Source organism: Alligator sinensis, unplaced genomic scaffold (assembly GCF_000455745.1).
Source record: "Alligator sinensis unplaced genomic scaffold, ASM45574v1 scaffold781_1, whole genome shotgun sequence".
NCBI lineage: Eukaryota > Metazoa > Chordata > Crocodylia > Alligatoridae > Alligator > Alligator sinensis.
The window spans coordinates 1605641-1619192 of NW_005841845.1; the positions used below are offsets into that span (position 1 = coordinate 1605641).

The following is a 13552-nucleotide window of genomic DNA, read 5'->3' on the forward strand; positions in this document are numbered from 1 at the left end:
GATCAAAGCACTCCCCTGACTTCAGTGGAGCTATGAAAATTTATACCAGTTGATGCTCCTCTGTCCCAGTCCACAGCACCCTGCTCCCTGAACCACCTTAAGGTGGGAAAGGGAGGCAATGTGCGCCAATGAATGGCTCACAATGGGAGTCAGCGGTCCACCCAGCTCTTTCTCCAGCCCCAGAAGAGGCATTAGGCTTCTGTGAACCCCTTTCACATAGACATAGGATGACTTGAAGTAGCTTAGTCTAGTGGGGGTCTCCAGAGACCCAGGCAGAGTTTGGTTGTCCTTCACACCAACCCACTTTGGACAAGTCTACCACTTGCCGTCACAGCGGGGGACACCGGCATTGACCTGCTTTCGAAAAAAATGCTTTAAGACACATGCTCCATGAATGATTATTAGAAACTTGAGTACACAGTCAGTGGGTGCTGCATGAACCAAGTCTTGAGTTTCCCCCTCCCCTTGCTATAAATCACCAGATTCATTAGAGAGCAGGGCAGAGTAAAGAAAAACCCTTGAACTTTGAGGAAGAGCATTGAGGAGGGACTTGTGACCGAACAAGGGAGACCCTCTCAGATAAAAAGCCACTCTTGAGTCTCTTTGCAGGTTTCCAGGCCAAAAGGAGTCTTATGGTCAGGGCACAGACTGTTTAAAGAAAGGGGAATTAATGCCTGGGTATGTCTACATGGCAGATGGCAGTGCAGTATAGAACGAATAAAGCTAGCTTTAAATGAATTAGTGTAGTTGTGTCAACTGGGAGCTCTGTGGGGACTAATTCAGCCTCATTCTTTTTTAAGGCTAACTTGGTTACCTCTATAAGTACCCATCTCTCTGCTTTTGTGAGTGACTTACCCAGATCCAGGGGTGTAGGTTGTAGCCGTGTTGGTTTAAGGTCATAGGAAGACAAGGTTCTTTGGGTAAATCCGATATCTTGTATTAAACCAACTTAAATAGTTGGATTTTTTTTTTTCTGCATGGCTTTCTTGCATGCATCCCAGCCTCTGGCTTCTTTACTATGCATCCCATCCAGGACGAGCACACACCAATTGCAGAGACTTCCTCAGCCTGACAAAGGGTATTTATACCCAGAAGCTTACTAAGAAGAATTTTTCCAATTATTTGAGTTGGTCACATAAAAGATATCAGATTTACCCAGAATCAAAAATTCAAAGGGTTTGATACCACCTGGGGATTCTTGCTGAGATGATGATTACAAAGGATGAAATTATTTGTTCTGTTGCTTAGTCCCTAGCTCTGTGCATTGGGTCATGCGGCTAGCAGCATTTCTGTTGCATCTAAACTGCTTTAACCGTGCTTCTTGTGCAGCGAAAGCATGGAGTCGGTGGTGACCATCGGAAACAAGCCGGAGTCCGTCGTATCCAATGGGCACGAGGGGAAGTACTCCTCAAACGTGGCTGATTTCAGGTGATGGAGGCATTTTCAAGAGCTTTCTAGTTCTGTGACCCAACGGGTCCCATTTTGTCAGTGGGGTGGGGGTGAGGTGGGAGGGTCAGAAATGACTTTCTGCCACCTTTACACCATCCAGATTCTGGGTACCAGGGATCAGAATGGTCTCCGGTTGTATGTTTAGAGCAACCTCCTCATGTGCTAGGGACCTAGCTCCTTCCACTTTCATCCATACCCCTCCTTCCCCCCATCTGTGTCCCCTGTATGGTCCCCATAACACGTGAGAGACAGGAGGGTTGTTCTTAGTGCCTCTGTATGCATCTGAAGAAGTGAGCTCAGGCTCACAACAGCTTATGCTATACATCTCTGATTTAGTCTATAAGGTTAGTCTATAAAGCTAATCTATAAGGTTCATCTATAGTCTATAAGACTTCAGACTAATACCACCTCCCTCTGCTCACTGAATACAAAAGGGAGGGGATAGGAGGGAAGTGCGGGGTCTGTTCTGAGTGAGGCAAACATGTAATAAAGCTGTAGGGACAAAGGGATCACAAAAGATAATCCATGCAATGGGATAAGACTCTGGACCCTGTGTTTAGACCAGACTGAATCCAGTCTGTGGATGATTTCTCGTTCTGCAATTTCATGATCAAGTTGGCTTTTAAAGTGTTGCTGCAGAAGACCAGCTACTGTGAGCTCAGCGATGATGTGTCCAGGGACGTCGAAGTGTCTTGCCACAGCCTTGTGTGTGCTCTTAGATTTGATATATTAATCCAGTTTCACTTCAGTTTCTAGCCAGTTTAGCAGTCTAGGACTGTTCTTATTTTTGCAAACTGAGGCCCTGATCCTACCAGATGCATGCACCTAATATGGCCATATGAGACTGAATGCGCACCTACAACTTATCTGATTTTTGGAAGCTAAACAGTCATGGGTTTGACTAGTACTTGGATAGGAGCCCAGCCTTGAATCCTGGGTGCTGCAGGCAGCACTTACAGCCCTGCTGAGCTTTAAGCACAGTGAAGCATCAAAGTAAAATGGGCACATCAGTCTTTGCAAGATTGGGGCCTTTAAGCTTTCTATTACATCAGTAATTGCCAATGAAATGCTAGCATTGCTGGCAGTATTAGTCCATGCATGGATGGAGCTGAGGCTTTTCCCTTACCTTTCCTAAAGATCTACCCGAAATAGGGCAATAGGAAAGTCCTGACTCCAGCTTCCAGAATCCAGCAGCACAGGTACGATGGCCCATGAAAACCAGCCAAGCAAGGTCTCTTCCAGCCCCCATGAAATCATGAAGAGACAGCAGTCGTTCTTCTGCACGCTGGCCAGTTCATCACAGACTAGTATGGGTCGTCCCCCTCTCTCTGTTTAAACTGGGGCCCGTTCAGTTATAGACCTGACTGAAAGACCTTTGCTCGCAGGCTTCATAACTGACCCCTGTTCCCTAATATTTCAGATCCCGAGAAAATGAGCACGCCTATGAAAACGTCATTGAATACGATGAGAAAGTCCTCACCACCGCGATGTAGCAACTGCCTTTGAGGATCGCTCCATCATCACCACCTCCAGCAAACCCTAACTCTCCTCCTCTCACTGCGAGGAGCTCTCGTCCCTGGATCCAACCACCGCCCCCCAGCAGATGAAGATCACTCCGATGAACCATCCACGTAGCCCCTTTCTCTTTCTCTTCCTTGCGTGAAGCCTCTGCTACACGGGACGACTTGGCATGGACCTCGTTGGGAGTCCTGCTGCCTGCCAGCGACAGGAATAGTTGGGCAGCCTCCGGATGGGACACCATCCTTGCTGCAACCAGTGCTTGGGTGGGAGGGACATTAGCTAGCTCTGGCTCCTTCTCCCCTCTTCCCTCCAGGTGCAGTGAGGTGTGGAAGGAGACTTTGCTAAACCTATTCCCAGCTGGCACCTCAAGACCAACCCAGAGGGAGAAGTGGCATGGCTGCCACATGCCCACCCCTTCACAACTAGAAGCAAAGACCAGTCAGTTTTGCAATTACAGTCTGGTTCCTGTGGCATGCACTCTGGAGGTTTCTACCCAGCCCCGGGTGTATGAACCCACCCCAGCCTTGCTTCCCCCCTGCCATCCCTTGTTATCATCTGTGGCTGGGCTAATTGGCTATCCATAGAAAGGCTATCTCGATATCTGAACCAAATGAGCGACTGGTGTCTTTTCCATACACACTTATTCCCCACCCCTGGAGCTAGTTATTTATTGATTGAAAGATCCGTGCATCCTCTTGTTGGCAATCGTGTCATTTCTCTCTGCTGGTCAACAACAAAAATAGCCAAGTGATTGAATCTTCTCCTTTGTACATATTTTTTCCTCGTGAGCAATAAAGAGAATTATTCTTAAATGTTGTGATGGCTGGTGAGGCATAATGAATCGGGTGCCTTGACAGTTAGTTGCTCAGGGGCTTTTGTGGACAGGAAACGGGTGCCTATTTAATGGGAAATAATGATGGTCTCAGCAATCTTCTGAATGGGCCGGGCCTCGTCTGCCTCCAGGCTGGGATCGAAGCAGGGTATGGATGGAGGTCAGCTCTCACCTCTGATCAGCCTGTGTTGCTACCCATGAGCACCCGGTTGGGGACTGGAAGCAAGCACCTCTGTATTTTCCACCGATGCTGTTCCTCATTGGTGTGACGTCCCCTCGCGGCATCAGCCAAGCTACTTCACTTCTTCCCTTCCCATCCCTCCTTAAATCACCTCTTGATACCTATAGAGAACTCAACGGTGGGCCGGCTGCTGAGACCACACTGACCAGGATGGTCTCAGTGTTTCCTTGTACTCCCCCACTGGCCCATTTCCGTCTGTCTAACTTGGATTAGAAGTTAGATTTGGGCCCTTGTGTTCTTGGTTTGTACAGGACCTAGCACAGCAGGATCCAAGGCTACATCTCCTAGCTAATACATGAATGCCAACCCTATTAACTGTAACTATCTAGTTATCAGAACTTGTGGTAGAAGTGATCTCTTTTATTAGACCAATTCGATTTTTTCACAAAAAAAGAGAAAAAAAAAAAGAATTAATTGCGAGCTTTTGGGCACAAGCACCCTTTTCCAGGGATAGGAGAAAAGATTGTAAAAGTTTTCCTGGGTAGAAATGAAAGTTCATATTGCACAGGAAAGGATAACTTGTTAGTTCTAGCACTTGAATGAGACTGGGTTTAACTTCTGGCTTTGCCAGAGGTTCTGGGTTTGACCAGTCATGTCCCTTTGGGCCAGATGTTTACATCTGCAAGCACCTAACTCCTTTGATTTCACCTATGTACCTATAAAAATCTTCCCATGCCTCAGTTGTCCATCTGTAGAACAGGCATAAGACCCCTTTCCTTTTCCCACTCCTTGTTTTGCCCCTTTAGACAGGAGGCATTTTGGAGGGGCAGGCAAGGGCTGTGTGTGTGTTTCTATAGCCCCCTGCTCAATAAAGCTTGGCCTCTTTCCACATCTAGGTTCCTCTGTGATATAATTGATAGGAAGAGCCCCCCTATTACACACCTTCCTGCAGGACTTCAGTTGCAGCGCGAGGTCTGGTAGCAAGCACGGCTCAAAGCAAGAGCAAAATCCAGGCGTGTTGTAAGCTCCCTCAACCACCCCACTTTCCAGAAGTAAAATATGACCAGGAAACATGCAAGTAAGTAAAGGATCATTGGATTTCTGGCATCAAAAGAGCAAAGTATTACTCTATTTTTAACTGTCATTGATTTTATGTCCCTCCCTTGGCTACCTTTAAACACCTGGCTCTCGTGTGCTAACAGCCAACATCTCTAAGGCTATCTGGGTGCCTCGTTCCTATATTTGTGCCCAAAAGCTTGCACCTATGTACCTATAAAAATCTTCCCATGCCTCAGTTGTCCATCTGTAGAACAGTAGGTCTGGCCAGAAATACCTTGCGCAGTGATGAACAAGAGTGACTACTACTACTAATTATAATAAGCAGGTACACTCTCCCTTTCAGCATCCGCTCTTTGCCCCCGTGTGACGCTGGGCAAGATGGACTTAGGATCTGACCAAGGACACGGCCGTTCTTATTTACAGAAGTTAAGGAGTTTAACCTTCAATTTCCAGATGGGAAAACTGAGGCACAGAGTGATCAAAGAGCTTGCCCCAGGTGGCCCTCAAGCCAGCGGCATCAAGAAGGGTGCCAGCAAAATGCCTCTCCCACCAGCCTGCAGCAAACTTTTGTCCTGTTGTTCAATACAAATAGGGGCAGGGCTGAACCCACTTCCTCCAAGGGGAAAGGAAAGGCTCTAGAGACTTTCCCTGAGGGCTGGAGGGTCCTCCCTACTGAGCTGTTTATTAACCGGGTCTCTCTCTTCCTTAAGAGATGCTGACTCTGCAGCTTTGCTGAAACCAGGGATGTTCTTCAGTTAGGTATTTGGGGAAAACAGCGGCACCCAACTGCAATTGCACAATGTACACAATGTACAATGTGCTCAGGACAGCACAGCGTGTTTCACCTCACGTACACCAACGCCCCTACATCACCTTTCTCAGGAAGAGAAGCATTTACAGAACGCAGCCTTTCCCCTCCCAATGCAGAGCAAGTCCCATCCTTGGCTACCTTTAAACATCGGGCTCTTGTGTGCTAACAACCAGCATCTTTAAGGCTATCTAAGTGCCTCATTCCTATATTTGTGCCCCAAAGCTTGCAAAGAACAATTTTTCCAACTGATAAAAGATCACATCTACCCCCAAAAAACCTTGTCTGCCTCATTTCCCATGGAAAGCTACCACAATTCAGCCTCCAAATACTGCTGAGACTCCTTCCCCACCCCAGCAGCAGCAGGAGGGTTAATAGGCTCTGCTTGGGCAGAACAGCTCAACCAGGTGGTTGCACTTAATCAGGTGCTGATTTAAAGCCACATCTAGGTGATTTTGGAGGGTGGGGGTGGAAGATGTGGTTCTGCTCAGCTGACAGCAACTTGGTCATTAAGGAAGAGCTTTAAGGGAGGGGTTTTGGGAAGGCTCTGGTTTGGAGCAGGGCTGGGGGAAGACGGCTTGGTTTGGAGGGGTGTGTTGTTAGAGTAATAGTAACTTGTAGGGATCCCAGATACAGAGCAGGGCCACGTTGCACTGTAGCAGCATGAAACAAATAGGGATGATAGCAAATTATGAGAATATAGAGAGAGATCACCACTACATAGGGAAGTGTAAGGAGAAAGCTGGGGATTTCTAGTGGATACAGACTTGAGCCAGTGGAGCGTGGTTGCTTATTGAGCTCTAGTTTCAAGGAATCCTTTGAGTTGGCTTTTTGTTTTGTTTTATTTTTTCAAATGCATTGATTTTGCACGAAGAACAACTTTAGGGCCTTTTGCTTGTCCTTACCTAATCCTCTTCTATGAGCAGCCATTTCTTCCTAGCCTTAAAAATCCTGATAGCTTTTCTTCTAGCTGAAGAGATGAAAGTGCTCACCTGCTTGCAAAGTGCATTGGTTTCCTCCCCAGGCTAATCAGGGTTGCCTTTTGTGAGCCGCTCTGCCTTTCTCCAAGCTCTTGGCTGTGGGTGGGAGCTCACTGTGCTAGGTGCTGCACATACGAAGAACCCATGCCTCTTTTGAAGTTCCTGGTGCCTTTGGGTACGCTGGTCTGCACAGCTCACTTTTAGATCACTTACTCTGGGTGAAAAAGGAAGCCATGAAGGAAAATGCACATGCACTATTTGCAAGGAATTGGGGTAGGAAGGATGTAGAAATCTGAATTTCCTTTTGGCTGTATCCACTAAAGACAAGAGACAGGCCAGAACTGTAAAGTTCATATCCTGATCCAAATAGCTCCATGGCTTAAAGGATGTCCGAAAGCTTGGCTTCATCTCTGCCAGGGTAAGGCAGAACTTTCTAAGGACAAAAGCAAGTCAGACATTAGCATCTGTTTCTATGAGTCAGTGCTAGGGTGATTTTAAAATACTGGTTTAATGAGGAGCAGGACTGATTAATCTGAAGCCTTGGAAAAGCAACCAAATCATCTGGCTTCCTAGATTTATAGGGTCTTATGGCTAGAGCAAAGGGCAAGAGGGTAGGATTCCTGGGGTCAGCCCTGGCACTGACTTGTTGGACATAGAAAAGTTAAGCAATTGGTTCAATGCCTCAATTTGTCCATCTGTAAAATGGGGATAATAATGACCTTATGAGGATACTGACTAAATGAGTCTCTAAGAGATGGATCCTATGCTTAGTTACACTGCTATAAACCTAGACACACTCTATTGAATGGAGAGTGCCGTGGGGACCTGGAGTTCTAGAAATACCAGGGGAAGGATTTTTACTCTAATGAGTAGACTAAGACTGTAGATATAGTAAATTGTTCATAGCCTAACACTGGAGAACAGTAAGGATCTTCCAACACCAGAAGGCTAAGTGAAAGGGGAAGAACAATGCCAAATGAGTGCAGTTTTTAGTGCATTGATCCCTGCTGTGGACAAACAGTAAACCTGAAATCAATTCCTGTTTTCTTCCTCCAACGTGCTCCTAATGTTGCAACCGGAACCAGCTCCTCTTGGAGCCTGGAAATGAGCAGCTGACCACTGGAAACCCAGAGACCCAAATCCAATCTGACCCCTTGGCACAGCCAGCATCAAAGCACCAGCTCTGCTTTTAATGGTATTGTACTTAGTGGAGCACCTTTTCCCTGGGGATCTTAAAGCAAGAAACAAAAAGGAGTAAAAATGTTAAGTAATAGCCAAGAGCTTTGGACAGGTTCAGCTCTCTAGCTTCAGGGTATACGTTACCTTCAGTGCTCAGGGGGGAAGCGTTTTTTCCTTATTTCCCCTATTTTCTGTAGGTTTCTTTGCATTTCCTTTGACACGGCTGGATTTCAGCCCCATCAGAGGGGATGCTGGGTTTGAAAAGCAGCTCTAGCCTGGCATTTCCCATCTCACTTTTATAAACACTGATGAAGCTTCCCAGCACTGCGGCCAGGCTGATCAGCATTCTCACTGGACAGAAAAGCTCAGGTGAAAAGCATGTGTTAAGTGACTTGCCGGGGGCCACATAGTGAGTCTGTGGCAGAGATGGGAACAGACTTCTCATGCAGTGTCACGTCTCCTGTCCATGTGATTTTTGTTCTCCAGAGCTCCCAGCTGTCCTGCAGCTTTAGCATTGTACATGGATTTCAAAGCCAAGATCCTGAGAGTTTGCTAGTAATTGCTCACTCAGCAGCATTCAACTGGGATTAGACATTTAACACTTCCCTTGCGTAAGCATTTCAGCCCGTGTGGTGGGGGAGGAGGGGAGGTCTTAGTGAGGATGAAAGACCATTAGGGGTTGCAAAGCAACTTTAAACGTCATCCTGTAATGAATAACACCAACCGTTGTTTGTCTTTGCCTACCCTGTCTGATCCAACGCCCGGTCTTTGTGTGTTTGCAGATCCGTAATTGTTCCATTAACCATTATGCTTCTTGGACACCGAATGAAACAGAAGCGGGTGTCATTAGGAGCAAAAGTCCAGTGCTAACAAAAGGCAAGTGACAGCTTGGCCTGGCATGAGTTGGTTCACACTGCTTGGGTAGCTGTTGTATGAGAGAAATCACAGGGCACAATTCCCCTGCAGAGCCCAGGAAACCAAAGTGAGTGGTGGGGGCGGAGGGGGGTCCCATCTTTCTCTGTACCTTTAGTGAGTCTTTACTGGCTCATGTCACTGGTAGCTGGGATGTCTACAATGCTTTGAATAATCTGCAGCAGGGCTGTCCAGCTTCTTTGTCCCAGTGGGTTGGTCCTGGAGATGCACCAAGGAGCCTTGCGGGCCGTGATTTTAACCCCTCACAAGCTGCAGGTGGCCCATGGGATGCCACTTGAGCAGTCCTGATCTACCCTATAGTTCGTTGTCTAGTTTTTTTGCTTTTGAGGTGGAGTGGTTTAGTAGGCCGGACACTGAGCGGGGAACCAGGAGAGCTGGGTTGTGGCTGTAGCTCTGCTACCGATCCGCTGTGTGATCTCAGTCAAGTCGCTTCACTGCTCTGTGCCTCAGTTTCCTCTTAGCTTATTGAGGTTGTTACAGACTCTTTGTTGTGAAGACTGAGACCTGATTCTACCCATATCTGTGATTTTACACCTCCTGTTTTTAGCTGAGGAGCTCCTGTAACATAAAAAAAATGCAGGCAGCTACTGCTCATCAACACTTTTTAGGATGATAAGCCTTCTTGGTGTAGGTCCCCTTGCCTGCAGTGAGATGATCAGATAGTTCCTGTGTGATCTAGTTCAGCTGAGGTGAGACCTGGTTTCTCTCCATGGTGTAGGCTAAAGTTGACCATTTTATCATGAACATACAAGCTTGGGGGCAGTTGTGCCATGCGTGATGGCTACTGTAGGCAGCCAGGGAGCTAAGCAGTCCCTGCAGGCCCAACCATGACCCTGGATCCTACCCGACGTGCAGAACATGTTCAGGAGAACACGTGTGGAGAGTTTTCAGGATCCCTGATTTTGTCTGCGATATAGAGCAGTGTTTCTCAACCCATGGGTCGTGACCCAGAAGTGGGTCGCAAGACTATACGAAAGGGTTGTGAACAAAACCTGTAAAAATAGATTCTCCTTTAAAGAAGAAAAACATGGGAAACTGGCTTTTCCTTTGCCCCCATGCCTCAAAGGCACCCTTTACCCCACATGCTGGGAGCAGGGGGCAGTGGGCCAGGAGTGAGGGGCACTGGGTTGGGACTGGCCATTGATGCTTACAAATGGGTCCTGGTACAAAAAAAGGTTGAGAACCGCTGATGCAGAGCAATCCTGTCTGGGCTGAGGTCTTGAGGCTCTGATTTCTTGGATGGTGGCTAAGTGTAAGGACACAATACAAAGCATCTCCCTTCTGCCAGCTACAACCTACCCAGAGACCACAGAGGTGGTTACCCCATACCAGCTCCTCCCCTTGATGCTAGTTTGCCCATTTCCTATTTCTTCGCACCAATTACAGAGGTGACCATGTGCACAGCAGAGCAGCCAGTTAAGGTGTGGGGTATTTGGGGCCCAGGTGCAGCTGGTAGAAGTGTTAGATGAGTTGTTCTTGGGGCTCCTTTTTCATACTGTGGTTTTGGAGCCCATGCTCTACCCCATCCCATGCTTCCTACCTAGCATTATTAGCATGGGCCTCTGCAGTTGTATTTGGAAGCAAAGCTAATGGATCATGCACTATGTTTTGTGCTGGCTCAACAGCCCAGTGGGAATCGACTCCAGGGGGAATTGCACAATGCATCAGACCTGGACGTGCTATTGGCTCTGCTCCACCTGAGGTCCATGGTCCTCATGTGTTAGCAGCCTAAGGGTGTCTGTGTGGCCCGTCAGGCTTCTAGGAGGTAGTTTGTCCTCCCTCTTTTACCAGGAAGCTCTGGCTCGCAGGCTGCTACCACTTCTGTACTCTAACAGAATATCAGCCCTTGTGCTCCTAGCCGGGGTCAAAGACGGATGTTCAGCATTAGGACTAATAACTAGAGGCTGGAGAAGTTCACTGAAGTAGGTTGAATAGTTCCACTATCCTTTTATACACAAGTTATTTATGATGCAAGCACTTGTGACGGCACACATGGGATCCATTGCTGCAGTATCTGTGAACATCATCTTTAAACCTCCACCCCATTGGCTTATTCCCTGGTCAGGTGCTGAGTTAAATGCATGAAATCGTAGCCTCCTAGAGCTGTAAGGGACCTCAGGAGGTCATCTAATCCAACCCCGCACCCACCCCAGCTCAAGGCTGGATCATTCCTGCCTTAAACTAGACAACCGGTTCCTAAAAACGTTGTGAACAATCAGCTCGCACAACTTAACCAGGCACAATACCTGAAGCATCAAAGACACCCTAACTTGCTGCAGGTAAAGCAGGGGGATGAGGGCACTGTCAGTGTCCTGCCCTTGCAAAGAAAAGAAGACATTTGTTGAAATGCACTCGAGGTCCAAGGAAGACGCTTAAGCCTCCACTGCAAAGGAAAGCAGAAATCCCCACAGACCCTGCTGATCTGACCATGGGGTAAAATTCCTTCCTGATCCCAAATGTGTTGATTTGGGCCGACCCTAAGCAGAGTAGGGAGACCCTATGGCTTCTGTAGCTCTCCTTCCTCCTTTTAGCAGGGAAATCTGGCTCGCAAGTGCTACTGATGCATGCACGCCTCTGGGTTTTTTAAGTCGCAGCAGGAGCATTGGCAGACCCTAGCCAAAATCTCCAGCTTTGGCTGCAGCCAACATGCGGTGTTTCTAAGGAAGGTGAAAAACACCCCTGACACCCATAACAGGAGGGGAAAATTGCCTTCCTAACCCCATGTGACTTCTTCATCATGGCAGGGAAGAACCGAGAGGAGTAACTATTTTAGTCTGGTCAGGCAAAAGGCAGAACTCTTTATCGACTAATTAAATCCGAGATGTATTTATATAATCCGAGATATACACAGAGATGTTTAATCACAGGGAAAAACTGAGTCATAGCTATTTTCTTTTCAGGACCCTGTTTCAGCATTGTTTGCCTCCAAATAGGCACGGTGCAGTCCTGCTACCAAAATGCGGTGACAGGACACCAGGGGAGGTACAAATATTGTAAGGAGTGAAAGAACTGGAACTGCTTGCTTGAGTTCACAATCAAGTCTGGGTCCAATACAATTTCACCATGACTAGTGCATGCAGGATTTGTAGTGTGGGTGTCCTCACCTAGCCAGGTCTGGTGAAAGAAGTGGTGAAGGAATGGTTTCCCAAACAGCCCCTTTAAAATTTTAAGATTTGCTTCTTAAAGGATGGCCCTGCTGGGGAGAAGAGCAGACTACAAGCTGCAAGGGAAATGTCCACTCCTTGACTTCCAGAGCCTTTGCTAGCTGCATTTCTGCCTTCCTGAGCCAATGTATTTAACTGGACCAGTACAGCTGCACCGAATGATGAAGCTGAGAACTGGGTAGAGAATCAAACTGGTGTCTAGATGATACCGATTGTTGCCAACAATGGAAATCTTATACACCTACCAAGTTTGGCACCCCTGTAGCACTAATGTTCTGCGTGGTTTTTAGTCATCCTCAAGATTTCAAAGTACTTGACAAACCTGAAGTAACTGGGAGCTGGGTAGGAGCCTGTTGCTCTCTTTTTACAGATGGCAAAACTCAGCTGAAGAGAAGCTAGACATGACTTGGTAATGACAAGAAGCCGTGAGGACTTGGCATCCCATCCCCTGGTCCTAACCCCCGTTGCCATTTTTATTCATTATTGCGAGCTGAATGATCATGATGCCCTGATTTCCCATCACTCAAAAAAAGTATTAAATATGCTTTTTTTTGAGTTCACTTATATATAAGTAGGAATCCCTTCCAACCCTGTGATGAAGTACCTTGAAGCCCACCTAGTCCAAATCTCTACATAGATGCAAGCTTCTCTGTTCTTAAATCATCCCAAAGAGATGTTTGTTCAGTCTCTTCTTGAAAACCTGCAGTGAAGCATCTTCCACAACTTCCCTGGACAGCTGGCTCCATTATCCCACTGCTCTATGGTTCAGAAGTTTGTCCTGAGATTTAATCTAAATCTGCGTGGCTGTAGGTTAAACTCATTGCTGCCCTCTGGCAGGGAGAACCATGTTCCTCTATCCTTCCCCTGGCAGCTTTCAAACAGAAGACTGCAATCCTATTCCTGCTTTTAGTTTCCTTTCCTTCAAACTAAATACATACCTAGTTCCTCTGTTCTGCTTTTATGGAGCTGGCTTGCAACCCCTTTGCTATCTTTGTTGCTTGCCTCCGGTTGCTAGTTTCTCTCCCTTCTCCAAATGCAAGGCCCAGAGCTAGACACGGCTCAGCCAGTCTCATGGTGAAATGAAGCAGATAACCAGCATTTCTCTTCCCCTTCGTTGCATGGAAGATTGTAATTGCCTCGTGTGCAATTCCCCTCTGCTGTAGGAAGGTCACTCTATTAGGACAAGAGAATATCATGTACAGATGTTGGCAGCCTTTTGCTGGCGAGGGCCGGAGCTTGTGACCTGGCTGGGTCGGGGCTGGAAGTCTCTGCCACCTGGTCTCCCCAATGGCCAGCTGCCTGCACTCGCTCTGCAAGGCTGCATTGGTGTTTCTCTCGCTGCAAATTCCCGGCCCCTATTATCTAGGAACCTAACCAAGGCTTAGAGCCCCATTGAGCTGGGCTTTGTTGGGATAAAGACCTAATGAGCTTGCAAGTCTGTGTGTA

The 13552-nt window shown here is 47.3% G+C and overlaps 1 protein-coding gene across 1 annotated transcript in view; it reads left to right on the forward strand.

The window, feature by feature from the left end:
- PDZK1IP1 (PDZK1 interacting protein 1) overlaps positions 1 to 3786 on the forward strand; it is a 29411-nt gene extending 25625 nt beyond the window's left edge. The window contains exons 3-4 of the mRNA XM_006015754.3: positions 1330 to 1428; positions 2870 to 3786. Of these exons, the coding sequence (XP_006015816.1) occupies positions 1330 to 1428; positions 2870 to 2942 (172 nt within the window). The 3' untranslated portion in view covers positions 2943 to 3786. The remainder of the gene's footprint in view (positions 1 to 1329; positions 1429 to 2869) is intronic.
- The last annotated feature ends 9766 nt before the right edge of the window (positions 3787 to 13552 follow it).